This window comes from Ursus arctos, chromosome X, assembly GCF_023065955.2.
Source record: "Ursus arctos isolate Adak ecotype North America chromosome X, UrsArc2.0, whole genome shotgun sequence".
In the NCBI taxonomy this organism is placed as follows: Eukaryota; Metazoa; Chordata; class Mammalia; order Carnivora; family Ursidae; genus Ursus; species Ursus arctos.
The window spans coordinates 104437917-104455246 of record NC_079873.1 but is presented as its reverse complement, the minus strand read 5'-3'; the positions used below and the strand labels follow the sequence as shown (position 1 = coordinate 104455246).

General features: G+C 46.8%; 1 protein-coding gene across 1 annotated transcript; it reads left to right on the top strand.

Annotated features, from left to right (window-relative positions):
• The first annotated feature begins 246 nt into the window (after positions 1-246).
• Positions 247-17330, top strand: GABRQ (gamma-aminobutyric acid type A receptor subunit theta). The gene is made up of 10 exons (XM_057306491.1): positions 247-395; positions 2512-2600; positions 9234-9301; positions 10998-11218; positions 12850-12932; positions 13410-13547; positions 14081-14233; positions 15467-15741; positions 16347-16983; positions 17047-17330. The coding sequence occupies exons 1-10, from the start codon at positions 247-249 to the stop codon at positions 17328-17330; spliced, it is 2097 nt and encodes a 698-aa protein (XP_057162474.1).

Here is a 17330-nt window from a genome sequence, read left to right as displayed (position 1 = left end):
CTTCGCAGCTACAGGCGGCTCTTTGGGGCCCCTGCGTCGGACAGAGCTGCTGGGGGGCTGCTCCTCTTGGGCTCTGGGCTCCAGCTCGACCCCCGCATTCCCTGCTTCCCATACCCTCGCTACTGTCTCATTAGAGACTCCTAGCGACCCCCCAGCTCCCTCTCGCCCCGCACTGCCTCCACCCCATCCCTTTCCCCGGCTGCAAACTGCCGTCTCTCGCGCCTTCTAGCCCGGAGCTCTGTGGCCATGGGTATCAGAGGGATGCTGCGAGCCGCCGTGCTCTTGCTACTCATCAGGACTTGGCTCGCGGAGGGCAACGACCCCAGTCCTACCCCAAAATTCCACTTGGAGCTCTCCCCCACCGTGCCCGAAGTCATCTTGAACCTCTTCAACTGGTAAGCCGGTACCGCCAGCCTGGGCATGGCGGCGACAGGGACCCGCGGGCGGCCTCGGGCCTCTTGGACGGAGCGGGCTGGGGTAACTTGAACCCGGTTCGCCGAGCCCGGGCACTTGGGTCCTGCCTGCCGGTCCCTGAAGGGGGATGGGGTGGGAGTGGGGGCGGCAGATTGAAGTAGAGCTCTGTGCTTCAACCCACCTGTTACCGCGGCGCCCCATAGAGCCCCGCGTGCGCCCAAACTGCAGTCCCGGCGGTGGGGGGAGGACGGTGCCCTCACTCCAGGGTCTGCCATCTACCCCCCTGACCAAGGCCCTGGGCAGGTTTTCCCAGTCATATCGATTGGCACCTGTGGGATTGGGGTGGTGGCAGTACAGGGTGATGGACAACTCACAAAACATAGACAGTATAAAGACACCTGTTTGAGTCAGGATTTTAGTCTGTTCCCTGAAGCGCGTGCGTATGTTTGTGTGTGTGTGGAGCGGTGAGAGACCTTTTCCAACGCCGCAGATAGAAATTATTGACTCAACCTCATCGGAGCCCAGATAGTGCGATCAGCGGCTGCATAACCTTATAAATGTGTGGCCTGAGATGGGTGTGCTTTTGTATTTACTCATGTGAAAACATTTGAAGATTCAAGGGGTTTTTTTCTGTGTTTGATTTCAAGTTTGGGTCTGCAAATATCTGAAGAGATGTTAAACAATCAGACTTTACATGTAGATCACAAAAAAAAAATGTGTATTTGCAGGAGCCACGGATCCTGAGTGCTGTCATATGGGTAATGTGTGGCACTAAACAGGCGGGAATGCGTTGCTTTAATTTGGGAATAATACATATGTACATTTTGGAATGATGCAAAATGAAATTTTGTCATTAAAGATGATTAGAAATAATTTTTAAACAACAAACCAGAAATGAACATGTATTCAGAAAAAAGTGTGTGGGGGGGTATAGTCTGGCAAGGTTCCAGCAGACAGCCCTGCAATGTCCTCCACCCGACATACCAGACTGCGCTAGTGAACGAACTCTCTCTCTCTTTCTCTCTCTCTCTCTCTCTCTCACACACACACACACACACACACACACACACACACACGCACTGTGATTTGCAGGGACTGGTGTTCGTTCCCTGGTCAATGCGTCAAAGATCCTAAGAGTCATAGTGAAGCCCAGGGCCTGTTCTTCACAAACCCCTTTTGGGGAAAAGAGCCCCACTGAATGTCTAGGTGAACTGGATGAGCTTCAGAGACTTCTAGAAAGACCAGCTCTCTGCAGGGCTGAGCTGGGTCCACTTACATGGGCTCACCCAAAACACGTCTAGGCTGGAAGCATATGCTTAGCTAGAGAGTTGTCTGCCCCCAGAATACATGTCTTTTTGAGGACAGCCCTTGGGCCCCAAAAATCTAAAATGGTTTGATTGGGTAAGGGTCTTAAATCTCTGCTACGTGAGCAAGGCTCTCTCTGTGTCATGTGCCATACGTCAAGTCTTAAAAAGCAGAGTTGTATAAACACCAGATTTACATAGACGTGAGAACAAAATGCCCAGTCCTAGCCTATGTAGGGGAAATGTGACTGAGCCGGAGAATGTAAACTGGCAGGCTCAGCTCAGGGGGACACTGAGGGTGGAAGATGACCTTTCCTGAGGCAATCAGGTGCCCCTGGAAGGATTCCCACCAACCTGGAAAGCTGCATCCACGCTGATGGCAAGATGGGGCTTCTTAAGGGGTTGAGGTAATGCATTTATCTCAGGGCTTGAACCTGCCCGCTACCCCCCTCCGCTTCCCCTACAGTCTCCCCTCCTCATGACCCCTCCTCCCCAATCCTGCCTGGTAACAAGTATCCAGTCTTTGTGCCCCATTCTCTGGATAAAAGCGGAAGAGGGGGGAGGGGGGGAAAGAGGAGTCTGCGTCACTGCTGCGCTTCTGGCTGACTCACTGTAGGGAGGGAGAGGAGCAGGGAGAGATGGGTACATGTATGACTGTACATGTCTGCATGTGTGCAGGAGAAAAGAAGGCCCTGGCAAGTTGACACCTGGGGTGTTCTTTGTTGTTTGTTCCCTGAGAAGCAATGTGGTATTTACTGATGACCAACATTTACTGATGACTTCTCTGTTTCAGCAAAAATTGTGCAAATGAAGCTGTGGTTCACAAGATTTTGGACAGGGTGCTGTCAAGATATGATGTCCGTTTGAGGCCAAATTTTGGAGGTAAGACACGTCCAGATACTAGAAGCCTTTGTGTTAGGTGGAATAGAGCCAAGACAGATGCAACGAGACAGCCCCACTCAGGATGCTGACCAGTGGCACTGCCCAGCCTCAACACTTGCCTCTCCGGACCCCACCTTCCCACCTCTGTGAAAAAGCTGCATCAGAGCACTTCCAGGCCCCCAGCCCCCAGGCCTGTTGCTCTGTCCCTTCAATTTCCCACTTCTCTGCCTTACGCAAGGGGCCTTTCTGCCCCCTCCCTTACAACAGCCTGACATGCACTCCCTGGTGTAGCTAGAGAAGGAGTAACCACAGACACAACTGCTGGGTTTCACAGGCTAGAGTTTTCTGCTCTATCTATGGTGGGGGGGCACACAGTCTTCTACTTGATGGCACATTCTTTGCACTTTGGACACTTGCCAAGTGATTAGCTAGTTCATCTAGTTCAAAAGTAAGGGCATGGTCTTCTCCCTTCTCCATCTAGTTTACTTTTCCCACCAGGGTCCCGGGCACTTCCACCTCTGCCACCCCTTCCCAAAGCCTTCAGCTCCCACCAGGTTCAGTTCATTCAACACACTGCAGTCAGTGTGATCTTTATAAATCCAGCCTGATCACCTCATGAACTTTCGATGGCATTATCTAACTGCCAAGTATAATCCAAACTCCTTAGCCTAGCACTCAGACCTCAAGCACAGAGATGAGAAATGACAAGGAAACTGAAACAGGAAGCCAATAGATGAGTTTCTTCTTTAATTCCTGCCTAGCCTCCACCCTCAGAAAGGGTGACTGGGCACAATCACACAGCTTTAAGGGACAGGCTATCTGCTCCAACCCCATGGAACAGGAGTAGCATTCTTTGGCCCAGGGGCCACCCAGGAAACCTAGACCAGGGACAGACAAAAGGAAGGGTTCACTAAATAGCAGTTAGTCACATTTCAGCTCAAAAGAAACAAAAAAAGAGTTAAAAATCCGAGTTTCTATGTTGGAGAAAGCACTCCATTTCCTGCAGGTGGTAGAACTAGACACCTCCTCTAAACGGTTAATGAATGCTAATGGTTCACATTTGTACATATGAATAGTGGTATTCCGAATGCACAGTGCCTCCACACAGCCAGTGAGGTCTACGGTGCATGGTGTATGAGACTGGTATGGGGCGCTATGATTTACCTGGAGAGCCACCTGGAAAATCAAAGCCCCAAGCTTTGAAAGTGGGACACTTAACTGGTGTCGCCTTTGCTGTGTTGCTCCTTCTGAGTGTGGGGACAGAAGGTACAGTCCCAGATCCAAGGTGAGTGTGCACTGGGCATTCGAAAGCTGGAGTGGAGAGGGCGGAAGGAAGGCTCCTTCGATGTGGGAATTCAGATGCTAGGACACAGCCAGCACCCTGTTGTGTGACACTGGTCTTGAAACTGTTGCACCAAGCTCTGGTGGCTGTCAAGGGAGTAGCTACTACACTTTCTCCTTTCCTCATTTTCACGTTTCTCAACAGAGGCTGACCAACAGCCATTCAAGTACACCAAGCACACCCTTTCCACTGTTTCAGGTCTCTGCAGGCATCCAGGGCCAGGGGGAGGGAGCAGGGGCAAGGACCAACCTCTGGAGATCATCAGGTATGGCTGGTCCACAGTAACTCCAAGGCACCTCACCACCGTCTTTCGAGCTAATTCGGATTTATTTATACCTGATGCCTAACGTCCTAAGTTACACTAAGCTTTATGGGCACGTAGACCTGGGGCATATGAGAAAAGACAGTCCCTGATGAACATGGGAGAGCAAGGACAGTGCAGGACCTTCGAGCATTTAGAGAGAAGGAGGCACTACATGCTCTGTCTGGGACTGTTATATGGACTGGGGTGGGAGGGATGCTAATCAATGGGACACTGGGTCAGGGGCTTCAGGGTTGGGGTAACCAAGGACTCCCTTTAATGCCTCCCACTAGACACAGAATCAAATTCCCCTCTGTCTGAAGTGAAATGGAGATTCGAGGACATACACATACACACACACACACACACACACACACACACCCCACATACAGAAGCCTCAGCTAACTGTGGTCAGGTTGGGTGGGTCAGTAGTAAGTAATAAGGCTCCCACAGCCTCATTACTTCCTTGAGAGGAGGAGGAAAAGCCAGCTCCTTCTTTTTGGGCAGGAGAAGTGGGATTCCACAGAGTTGCCAAAGGCAGGTCCTTGAGGACTTCACCTAGTTCAGCACCTGGCTTGACACAGGCATAGAGTGAAGGAATGAGTGGGACATCTTCATCATTCCTTCATTTATCTGTTCTCCCTGTGGTACTCTGATGGCTGCTAGGGAAGGCAAGGACTTGTGGTAGCAAAATTTCTAAGAGGGAGGAAGTGAGTGGTGAACCCCTTTCTCCCTTCCTGAGCCCATCAGGAGGGATAACAATGGGATGTGAGGCTGAGGCCATCACCCCAGAGATAGCGTTTAGACACCTTATCTGGAAATTTGTTGTTCCCCTCCATGGGATACCTTGGCTAAGCTCTCATAAGGTGTTCCCGCTAGGTGGGTTAATTAGAAAAACAGTCCCAGGTCTCCTTCCTTCAGGCTACATGCCCAGGCCAGGACTCATGGATTGGTGAGGGAAATGTGGACTGCATTTCAGCTCCTACATACCCCTTCCACTGAGGGCTCTTGGACAGGGCTATATCCTGGCCCTTTAGGGTTCAGGTCCCCCAGGATTCCACTGTAATAGATGGAGTTGCCTGAGTAGCACAAAGTGGTCTAAAATGAGAAATCTAACCCAAGAGTGTGGTGGGGGCAGGGATGGCTGTATGGGCCCTCGAGGGCTTGTTGCCTGCTTAACACACTTTCTACCCTCTAAAGGCATTTAGGGAGCCTGAAAGGCTATAATAAAGAAGTACATTTTTAGAAACTCCTATCACCACATACATTGCTGGGAATCATTCACAGTGGCCCTAAGTGCTGGAGTCTGCGCTCCACCCTCACAGAGAGGCCCATTTACTTCTCCACTGCCGTTCATACGCTGATGCCCATCACCTGTTAGTGCTTGAAACATTGGGATAGGAATAACACTTCCCTCTTTGCAGCTCAGCTTCTGGGCTTTTGGCCTGCAGTGAAGCCAGCAGGCTAAATTGCAAGTGTTACACATGTTCCCATAGCAGCAGTGGGGCGTAATACATAGAGAATAATGGCTTAGCTGTGGGGCCAGGTGAAGACAGCTTTCAGCCAATAGGAAACAACAAAAAAAGTGTTTTTCCACAGCACCGTATAGTTTACTACATATTTTCACATCCATTTTCACATTTGAGTGGGCAGTTCTAACACCTATGACTGAAAAAGAAAGCCAGGAGACAGAAAGACACTCAGACACACATTCAGTCACACTCACATATTAACATACACAGGCACCCTTACATATGCACTCCCAGGAACAAACTTACGAGTTCATTCACTCACAAATTCAGTATACACACTTACCTACACTCACATGCCCTTGCTCACATATTTATAGATGCTCACACATCTATGTACATATGAACATGCATACACATGCACATACACGTATGAACATGTTCTCACAAACACACTCAAAAAGTCATTCATACACAGGGGTGCCTGGGTGGCTTAGATAGCTAAGTGTCTGACTTCCGCTCAGGTCATGATCTTAGGGTCCTGGGATCAAGCTTCCCACTCAACAGGGAGTCTCCTTTTCCCTCTCCCTTTCCCTCTGCCCCACCCCACCACTCATGCTCGCTCTCTCAAATAAATAAATGAAATCTTTTAAAAACACTTATTCATACACATAGACATATTCACATGTTTATGCTCCCACAATCACTTATACTCACACACAAACATGCTCACATATACAAACACACTGCCAAATTCACTCACATACATACAAACGTGCACACACACATGCTTGGATATTCACACACATGGACATACACATTAACATGTGCCCACATTCATTCATACACATAAATAACTCCTATTCACCCACATGCAAAAAAATGCATACACATATACACTGACATGCACATGCCATGCTTATACGTGTACATTAACACAATTGCATGCGAACAGGCTAATACATTCACTCACACAGGAGCTTGCTCACACGCATGAACATGTTCACATAAACATGGCCATACATGAACAGGCTCACACATTAACACACACACATACACAAACACACTCACACATTAACATGCTCACACATTCACTCATCCCTGCACAGTGACACATTAACACATATGAATACGCTCATGGATTCACTTGTACATCAGCATGGTCACACATTCAATTACATGCAAACACACTCATGTACACTCATATTTAATCACACACAAACATGCTCACACATCCACTCAAGCACATAAATGTGTTTATATACACTGAAACACCCACATAAATAAGTGTGATGAATGTGAGCATGTAAACATGATCACTAATCACATTTATAACTTGCATACAAAAAAGGTCACACACACAAGCATATTCACATATTCACGTGATGAACATGCTTACTCACACTAAGTCACACACTCAAAATTTCACTTGCATTCCCAAATATTCGCCCACACAGACACTTTCATTTACACATTTCCTCACACATGCACTTAACATGCTCACACACAGACTTCCACCTGAGTATGCTCAGACACACGGACACAGACACATCCATTCAGTACACAAACATACATAAACTCGTTTAAAAGTATCTTTAACATACAAACATGAACATGCATTTACTCGCTTGTGGACATGCTTACAAATACATTCACAGGTAAACAGGCTCACATAGACAACCCACATATGTACTCCCACACAATACACTTATATACATACATGTTCACACATTTACTAGCTCACAAACACACTTAAATACATTCACACATTCACCCACACTTCCATATGAATGCAGTCATATTTACAGACATGCTCGCACATTTACTCCCACACAAATATGCTCACATACATGAAAACACCAGTTCACTCACACACACATGAATATACTCATATGTCAACATGCTCACATATATGAACATACCAATTTGCGCACACACAAACTCACAAATACATGCATGCTCACACATTCACTTGCACATGAACACATTCATATACTCACTTCCACACACCAACCTGCCTACATACTTGCATGTGCCTACACACTTACAGGCAGTGTATGCAAACACACAAGCATGCTCATGCATTCACTCACATATGGACATAAAAATTCACTTCTATGCATGGACATACTCAGACATTCCCATGCACATTAACAAGCTTACATACACTCACACAGTCACACATTCACTCACTCAGAGTTGCACACTTACACATGAAAACACATATTCGTTTGCATCTGAACACGCACATTCACTCCCGCACAACATGCCTACATACATGCAAATGCTCACACATTTACTCCCACACAACACACTTAAGCACACAAACATGCTCATGCATTCTCACACACAGACATGCTCACATACTCTCATGTGCACACTGACACATTCATCTCCACATGAACACAGTCACACATTCACTCATGCATATGAATATACTCACATACACTCATGTGCTCGACACACACGTGTTCACACAAAGACACATATTACCTCACAGATGGACATACTCACATGCACTCACACAAAGATGCTCATACACACCACAAATATTATCTCTTGTTTTTGGGCTCATTGCTCTTGAGTTTTTATCACAAAAACATTTAGAAAAAGAGTGCTTCATTCCCTTATCCTCTGTTTATCTCATCCTGACCCCTTCCTTTCATCATATCATGGGCCAGGCCCTGCTCTAAGCGGTTAGCCTGCATTAATCATGAGATCAGTGCTGTCATTATTCTCATTTTACCCATGAGGAAATTTAGGCTCAGAAAGGTTAGGTAACTTTTGTTATGTTTATTTAAATTCCAGTTAGTTAATGTACAGTGTCATATTAGTTTCAGGTGTACCATATAGTGACTCAACACTTCCATACATCGCACGGTACTCTTCACAACAAGTGCCCTCTTTAATCCCCACCGCCTATCTCACCCATCCCCCCACCACTTTCCCTCTGGTAACCATCAGTGTGTTCTCTATAGATAAGAGTCTGTTTTTTGCTTTGCCTCTCTTCCCCACCCCCTCCACATTCGTTTGTTTCTTAAATTTCACATACGAGTGAGATCATGTGGTATTTGTCTTTCTCTGACTTACTTCGCTTAGCAGTGTACTCTCTAGCTCCAGCCATGTCATTGCAAATGGAAAGATTTCATTCTTTTTCATGGCTGAGTAATATTCCATCACATCTTCTGTATCCATTCATCAGTCGATGGACACTTGGGCTGTTCCCATGGTTTGTCTACTGCAGGATAATGTTGCTATAAACATCAGGGTGCATGTGTCCCTTCAAATTAGTATTTTTGTATTTTGGGTAAATATGGACTAGTGCCATTGCTGGATCACAGGGCAGTTCTATTTGTAACTTTTTGAGCAACCTCAGCCACTCTGGAAAACACTACGGAAGTTAGGTAACTTATTCAAGGTCACACAGCTAGTAAGTGTCAAAACGGGGTCCAAACCCAGTCTGGCTTCTGAGTCCACGCTTTATCATACCCTGCATGTAACAGTGTCTTCCTGTGTTGTAGGTGCCCCTGTGCCTGTGGGAGTATCTATCTATGTCTCCAGTATTGAACAGATCTCAGAAATGACTATGGTAAGTGTGCCAGCTTCAGCCATGTGGCAAGGAGCAGGGTCATAAGCCAACTCCAATTGTTCTGACTTGCAACAGAGCCCACATAAATGAACATGGTAGGTTTTAGAAACTATAGCCACCTGGAACAAAAAAAATAAATAAATCCAAATGAATTATAAACCTAAATGTTGAAGGCTTATGAAGCTTTTGAAAGAGAATATAGAATACTGTCTTTGTGTCTTTGTCATAGGACTTCTTTAAAAAGTCATAGAAAACAGAAGCCATAAGCATAAATACTGGTAATTTCAACTATGTTAAAATCCTATCTAGGGGCACCTGGGTGGCTCATTCGGTTAAGCATTTGTCTTCAGCTCAGGTCGTGATCCTGGGGTCCTGGAATCAAGCCCCACGTCAGGCTCCCTGCTCAGTGGGGAGTCTGTTTCTCCCTCTCCCTCTGTCCCTCCCCACCTCTCTCTCTCTCTCTCTGTCCCAAATAAATAAATAAAATCTTTTAAAAAATTCTATCTAGCCAAAACTTCTAGAACTTCTGTTTTGCAAAACAGACAAATAAAACCAGTATAACAACTGTAAAAGGATAAGTCAGAGTGAAATTATATGCAACACAAAGAACTGCTATTGAAAATATACATAATTCCTGTGAATTAATAAGTTTGTTTGTTTGTTTATCAGAGAGAGAGAGAGCATAAGCAGGGGGAGCAGCAGGCAGAGGGAGAAGCAGCTTCCCCACTGAGCAGGGAACCCAATGCGGGACTCGATCCCAGGACCCTGGGATCATGACCTGAGCTGCAGGCAGATGCTTAACCGACTGAGCCACCCAGGCATCCCAGCAAGAATATTTTTAAAACAACAGAGAAATGATTAGAAAATTTGAACAGGAACTTCACTTTTGTGAAGAAAACCAAGTAGCAGATAAACATGTGAAAATATGTTTGACTTTATTATTAATCAATGAAATGCAAAATAAGATCAGAGCAAGAATGCATTCCATACCCACCAGACTGGCAAAAGTCAAAAGTCAGACAATACCAGTATTGGCCAGGCAGGAGCACTGGGAACTCTCATCTGCCCTTGGTGAGGGGGTAAAGGGGAACTTTCGTGTCATTATTTTTATTTCATGTTGATTTTGGTACATATTGTGTGTTCACATAGTAGTATATACATAGTATATTGACATGAGAGAATATTCTCTCCAGTGCAAGTGAACAAACTTTAATTACAGATATCAACATGAAGGAATTTCACAAATAGAATTTTGAGTGAAAGAAACAAATTATAAATATATACACTATAATTCCATTTGGAAAAAAAAATTTTAAATAGGTCCAAGTAAGCAATATGTTTCCTAGAAATACCTACATAGACAATAAAATTCTAACAAGAAGCAACAGAGCTATTATCATTAAAATCTAAGATAATGGATACTGCTGGGAGGTAGGTGTGGGGAATATGTTCTGGAAGAAACACATTGAAACGAAAGTTATTGGTAATATTTCATTTCTTAACCTGGATTTCAGTTAATTACGTGAAGCTCAGTTTATTCTTAACATTTAACATTCTTACATGTTCCAGTACTCATCTGTATTTGGGGTGTATGTTGTACACCTGCATGCACACACACACACACACACACACACACATTGAGGATGGAGAGCTAGACAACTTCACTTATGACTGGGTGTTACCTTTCTCTCCCCAGGACTATACGATCACAATGTTTTTTCATCAAACCTGGAAAGATCCACGTTTAGCATACCATGAGACCAACCTGAACTTGACCCTAGACTATCGGATGCTGGAGAAGTTGTGGGTCCCTGACTGCTACTTTCTAAATAGCAAGGATGCTTTTGTCCATGACGTAACTGTGGAAAATCGCGTGTTTCAGCTTCACCCAGATGGAACAGTGCGGTACGGCATCCGGTGAGTCTCCCCAGGGGCTTGAGGACCATCCTGGAAGGCTTCCTTCTCCCCACTGAGTATCCCATGAATGCACTACAAGGGACACACTAAAGAACCTGTTACTTTCCACATCTGTATTGTACTGCCCCCTCAGTCATCCTACCCAGTAGTCAAAGTGAAACCTTCAGAGTTTTCCACAGCCATCCTTGGCTGTCCTGTCCCCCCACCTTGCGCATTCTTCAGTCCCTAACTTAAATGCCCTCTTTGTCAAGAAACCTCCTTGATTTGCTTAAAGAGCTCCCCCTCCACCTTAGCATTGTATACATTCTGTTATTTATCTTGGTTTCTTTTCTCTTCCATGAAGTGAGGGAGGGAGAAAAATGAACGCTGAAGCCCCTGCACTGAGGGAGGGGGCCCAGTCTCTGTCGTTGGTCATATCTGCATCATGCACGGGGCCCAGGATGTGCAAGGTGTCTGTTGTCTATGGCTCTGTATACGTGGGATGCACACGTGCTGGAAATCCTCGCTGGCTTATTTATAGCACAGCATATGGTCACTGAGGCTCTCCTCAAAGCATCATCTCTTACAAACTGTCACTTACGACAAGCATAAGAGATAAATGAGGCTCAGAAAATTTCTCCAAGAGGTAGTTGCACCAGGGTTCAGCCCCTATCTCTGAGTCTCTCTTTCTCTGGGCTGCTCCTGCTCTGTCCCTTTGTTTCTCTCTTCTTTCTCCATGGCCCAAGGTGCTAGTAAAAGACCAACAAAGCTTGCAGGAAACAAGGTCACTGGTCATATTTGTTTCATATGAGGGGGGCCTCAGCTGATAAATTCTGCGTGGAGGATTCATGGAAGGGAGACACACACACACACACACACACACACACACACACACGCTACCCAGTATACAAAATGGAAATCACTTCAAGGGTTGAAAGGGATTAGGCCTTGTCTCCCTTCTATGTGGTGGGTCACTTCTCCCACTTCCGCAGCTCCTCCCAGATCCTTCCGCAGATTCTTCTCACGGGCCCACCATGTGGCAACTTGAAGCCCCTGCCCAACACGGCACAGCCCACCTTAGATATGTTAATACCTCCTACCTATTTATATCTCCTACTGTCATTTTGCTCAGCCCCAGTGGCCTATGTGCATAGGCAGGTACACAGAGATGAGAACACTGAGGGAGCAGCCCCCATAGCCAAAGGCAGGCCTGGGCTACAGCTCACATCCATACCTGCACACCACATCCAGGTACTCCACGTTGGACCAGACACCTCAGCTGCTTCAGTGTAGCACCGTTTCCTCCTTCAGCAAGAAGTCCACTTTCTGTCTCTCCATCCAGTTTCCTCAAGGGCCCTTCCCATTCTGCTGCCCTGAGGTTTGCTGTCAGACCTCTTGGCTTCTCTGTCACACACACATTCCCTCTCTCCTCCCTACACAACTGCAACCCAGCTTTCCTCTAGGAAGGAAAGAAAGGAAGAGAAAAAAAGAGGGAAAGAAAAACTGGAGGAGGAAAGGAGGACCCAGTTCAAGTGTAGGCAGTTTGGGAAGGTATTAGGTGGGTCGGTACGCGGAGTACCTCAGTTTTCTCAGGAACAGTTGCTTACCTGGGCTTGACTTGCTTTTCCCTTCCTTTTGCTTTTCCTCTGCAGACTTACCACCACAGCAGCTTGTTCCCTGGATCTGCAGAAATTCCCTCTGGACAAGCAGACCTGCAAGCTGGAAGTGGAGAGCTGTACGTTTATCTCCCGAGGCCACTCCTTTTCTACCTGGGGTTATAGGCATCCAGAAACTAAAGGCAGAGTAGACAGTGACAGGGAGGGCATTATCTCCCCTACTCCCTCCCTCCCCATTCTCTTTCTCTTCAATAGATGAACAGACAGACAGAAGTATATACATAGCATCTGGGAGAAGGTGGCATGTCATGTGTGAATAGTCAGTCCCACGGGGAAAATGTACCTTGAGAAAATGTGTACAAGCTAGTAGACAGGAGCACATCTGTTTGCTCTGTTTTCTTTCCTGGCTAAGAAACTCCAAAGTGAGAATTCCCTTTCCAAGCGCCCTCCTGCTTTGTGCTCAGACTCAGAAAACCACAAAGGTGCCCCAAAAGTGCAGGTTCTGACTCTCCTTTGGGTTCCACAGCCTGCTCTGGTGTGAAATCTGCCTATGCCTGCGTTCTCACACACTGACCCTGTTTCTTTCCCTCTCCCAGATGGCTACACGGTTGAAGACATTCTACTATACTGGGAAGGCAATGGGAATGCCATCCAGGGGACTGACAAGCTGCACATTCCTCAGTTCAGCTTCCTGGGAAAGACAATGACAAGCAAAGAGGTGTTTTTCTACACAGGTGGGTCTGATCTTCTCTCCCATTTCTTCTCTCTTCTGTACCCTGGTAAACTTCTGGACATCTGTCTGCCATTGACCTCGACACTCTCTGCTGCCTCCTCTCCTATTTCCTTCAGGCTCTAGACACCTTCCAACACCCCCCTTCAAATGAGGAAATGGGTGTGGAAGCAGTAGGCCAAGTTTGACACTCTACAGGTGTAAAATGTCATGCTCTTCCTGATAAAAACAGGCCTCTTCTCATGATCTGGCCTCTCCCCCTCCCTCTGTTTGTGTCTTTGAAATATTTCCTATATCTCCCATTTCAAAACTGCAATTGACGTGAAACAAGTGAGGCAGGAGGAAGGAGAGAACAGACTCGCCATGCCATATGGACCTACTGACATGCCATTGTCAATGGCCTTAAGGCAGCAAATAGGGTCAGATTGTCAGACTGCTCAGGCTGGAATATTAGAGGCTTCCCTTCCTCCATCCTGTACTTCACCCTGAAAATCCCCTCAGCCCTGCGACCCTAATACCAGTATGTCTCCTTGCCAGGTTCCTATGTGCGCCTGATACTGAGGTTCCTGGTCCAGAGGGAAGTCACCAGCTACCTTGTGCAGATCTATTGGCCTACTGTTCTCACCACTGTTGTCTCTTGGATATCGTTTTGGATGAACTATGAATCTTCTGCAGCCAGGGTAACAGTTGGTAGGTTCTGTCCTCATCCCAGGGAGGAACTTGGATCATCTTGCTCAGAAAAAAGTTGAGAGTAAGAGAGGAAGGAATACTTGGAGTGGTATGTGACTGCACATGCAAGGAAACAATATCGTGCCTGCCCAGCAGGCATTTATCCAGGGGCTTAGCCAGTCCCCGGCAGAGACACTGATATTGCAGACAAGTGTGAAAAAAATCAGGGCTAAGATCTTGGTACGCTGGACCCAAAGTATTAGAATGCATTATTTGCTGGATACATCAATGAACAAGTCATACATTTAGATCAGAAATGCAATACAACAAATGTTGATTAAGCAACATATCAAAATGCCCATCAAAATGGCAGTAGAGGATTTCCAAAGAAGCTGCCCTGAATGAGTATCTAGTGGAATGCTGGGATAGATACTGTGAGTTGCCAAAGGAGGAACTGTTGGCTAAAACTTCAGCAAAAAAAAAAAAAAAAGTCTTGTTCAAACTGGGTTTTCAAGACTTGTGGGAGGCAGAGGCATAAGACTTGTCATTCACTAAAACAGGAAATTGCTATTAAAAGGCACAGGGGCATTAAAAGGGGACTAAGTCACAGGTGCCTGGGACAGGACCTGTGGGGAAATAGGGAGAGTCATAGAGAGACAGAAGGGGTGACTTGGAAAGACTTGAAATTCCAGTGTAAGCAATTATAACTTCATGTCCAGGCAATGGGGAGAACCAGAGGGTTTTCAGCAGTACCAGCGAGGGGCCTGTGGAATCAGCTCCCAAGTTTATCTGGTCCCAGTGCGCCCCACATCCAGGTCTGGCTTTTCCTTCATGGTCTTTGGGGCAGACTCCTCAGCCTCCTTCTTTAGGAGCACAGGTTGGACTAAGCCTTCAATATTTGTGTAATATTTTAAGGGCTCACAAACCTTTCTGAGGGACATGATCTAAAAGAAAGCCTATGTGCTGGAGGCATAAGTCACTGTGAAAACATGGCTGGAGATTTTGGACTTGATCCTAAGAGCAATGAGAAAGTCACTGAATCATCAAAGCACCAGCTGGGTGTAAAGCTGGGGAGGAAGAGCAAAGAGAGCACTTGAGCGAAGTCCCCAGGCCTAGAGAGCTGAAGACCTTTTGCTGAGAGCCCTCCCTACCCCAGAGATGATGGTTGCTCCCTTCCTGTGGGATGTGGGCCTGATGGCTTGCCAAGAACTTCAGCCACCTGAGGAGGCTAACCCTGTGCCATGTTCTTTGTAGGTCTGACTTCAATGCTCATTCTGAATGCCATCAACTCACATCTGCGGGATAAACTCCCCCAAGTTGCCTGTATTAAGGCCATCGACATCTATATGGTCGTATGCTTCTTCTTCGTGTTCCTGTCCTTGCTGGAGTATATCTACATCAACTATCTTTTCTATAGCCGAGGAGGATCCCGGCACAACCAAAGGCGACGCAGGAGAGCGCAAAGAGTCATGGCCCGCTACCGCTACCGCTACCGATACCGCTACCACTACCAGGAAGTGAGCCTGCAGGTTTGGCTTTTTGACTAACAATCAGCTTTCAATGATTAGGGATTAGGCCCCTTCTTAAGCCTAAACTTAGCCCTTGACCCTTTCACATTTCTTAGTTCCTTTAATCCTCACACAGCAGACACACACACACACACACACATATCAGATAACAAGGAAATAGAACAATTTATCATCACTCCTTTATAGGTCAAATCATGGTCGCAAGGTCACAAGGCAATAAGTGGCAAACCTAGATTTTCCCAGACCTTTTGACTTCAAATCCAGTCCACTTAGCATACTTTCAAGAGCAGGTGATGGAACCAGAGGGAAGAGGAGCACAGGGAGGCTGAAAGGAAGAGAAAGACACCAGAGAGGTTAGCCTACCCCTCATTCCTTTGCTCTTTCAATTCCTGAAGCCATGCTGAGGGTTTTCTTGCTGGCAGTACATTAACATCCAGCAGTAACCCCCTCCTTCACAGGAAGCCCAGCCACATCTGCCTGAGGAGGCCTTGCCTCCATCCACCACATAGCACTCCAGAGAGAGCAGCTGCCCCAGGGAGACATAGGCTTGGCAGCCACTGTGGATTTCCCTTACATGCTAACAGCCTCTTGGTCCTGTTCCTCAGTCCCTTGCACACCGGAGATCCCAGGAAGAGATGATTCTGTCAGTGGAAGAGATCAACAGTCACATTGCAAGTGCTGATGTGGAAAGTCCTCTCCCTCCTCCTCCCTCCCCACCACCAGTGCTTATTCATGTAGGATATGAACCTCCTGACTTCAGAAATGTCTCTACTATCTCCTTGAAGGATGACCAGGTTAGCATAGAAGATGAAAGTGGCTCTCTTTCCTCCAGACCAGTGCAGGCCTGCCTGGCAAGCCTAGAAAGCCTCAGCTCTTTGACCTCCATCCCAGAGCAGGCCCCACTGGCCACCTCAGAAAGCCTCAGCTCACTGTCTTCTCTCTCAGAGCAGGCCTGGCTAGCCTCTAGAGAAAGCCTGAATGATCTCCCCTCCACCCCAGAGCAGGCCCTGCACAGCCATGGCATTCACTTTAATGGTTTTGAGATTGATGACAATGTTATTCCTACTGAAATGCTCAACCGTGCTGAGGCCCATGGCCATGCTGATACCCATGACCCAGAAGACCCTGAAGAAAACTCGAGCTCAGATGAGAGTCATGGCCATGGCCCCAGTGGGAGGCATCTGCTTGTCTATGGCCACAGGTGTGTGCAGGAAGCAAGCTGCAGCCTTGATGAGATCCGTAGCAACCTTAATGAGATTCGTAGCAACCTTGATGAGATCCGTAGCTTGCCTGATGACATCAGAGTTGAGAGCGGCTACCTTGACCTTGAGAAGCAACTCAGGTGTGATCTTGACAGTACCTGGAGCCTTAATGTTGATGATTTCGTGGGTTTTGACCAAAGCAAGGACAGTAACTCAGAGTCTGATGACAGTTGCCCCCCGAGTCCTGGTTGCTCCTTCAGTGAAGGGTTCTCCTCCAAGCTCTTTGACCCTGACTATGTCCCTAAGGTCGACAGGTGGTCCCGGATCCTCTTCCCTCTTGCCTTTGTGGTGTTCAACATTGTCTACTGGGCATATCATATCAATTAG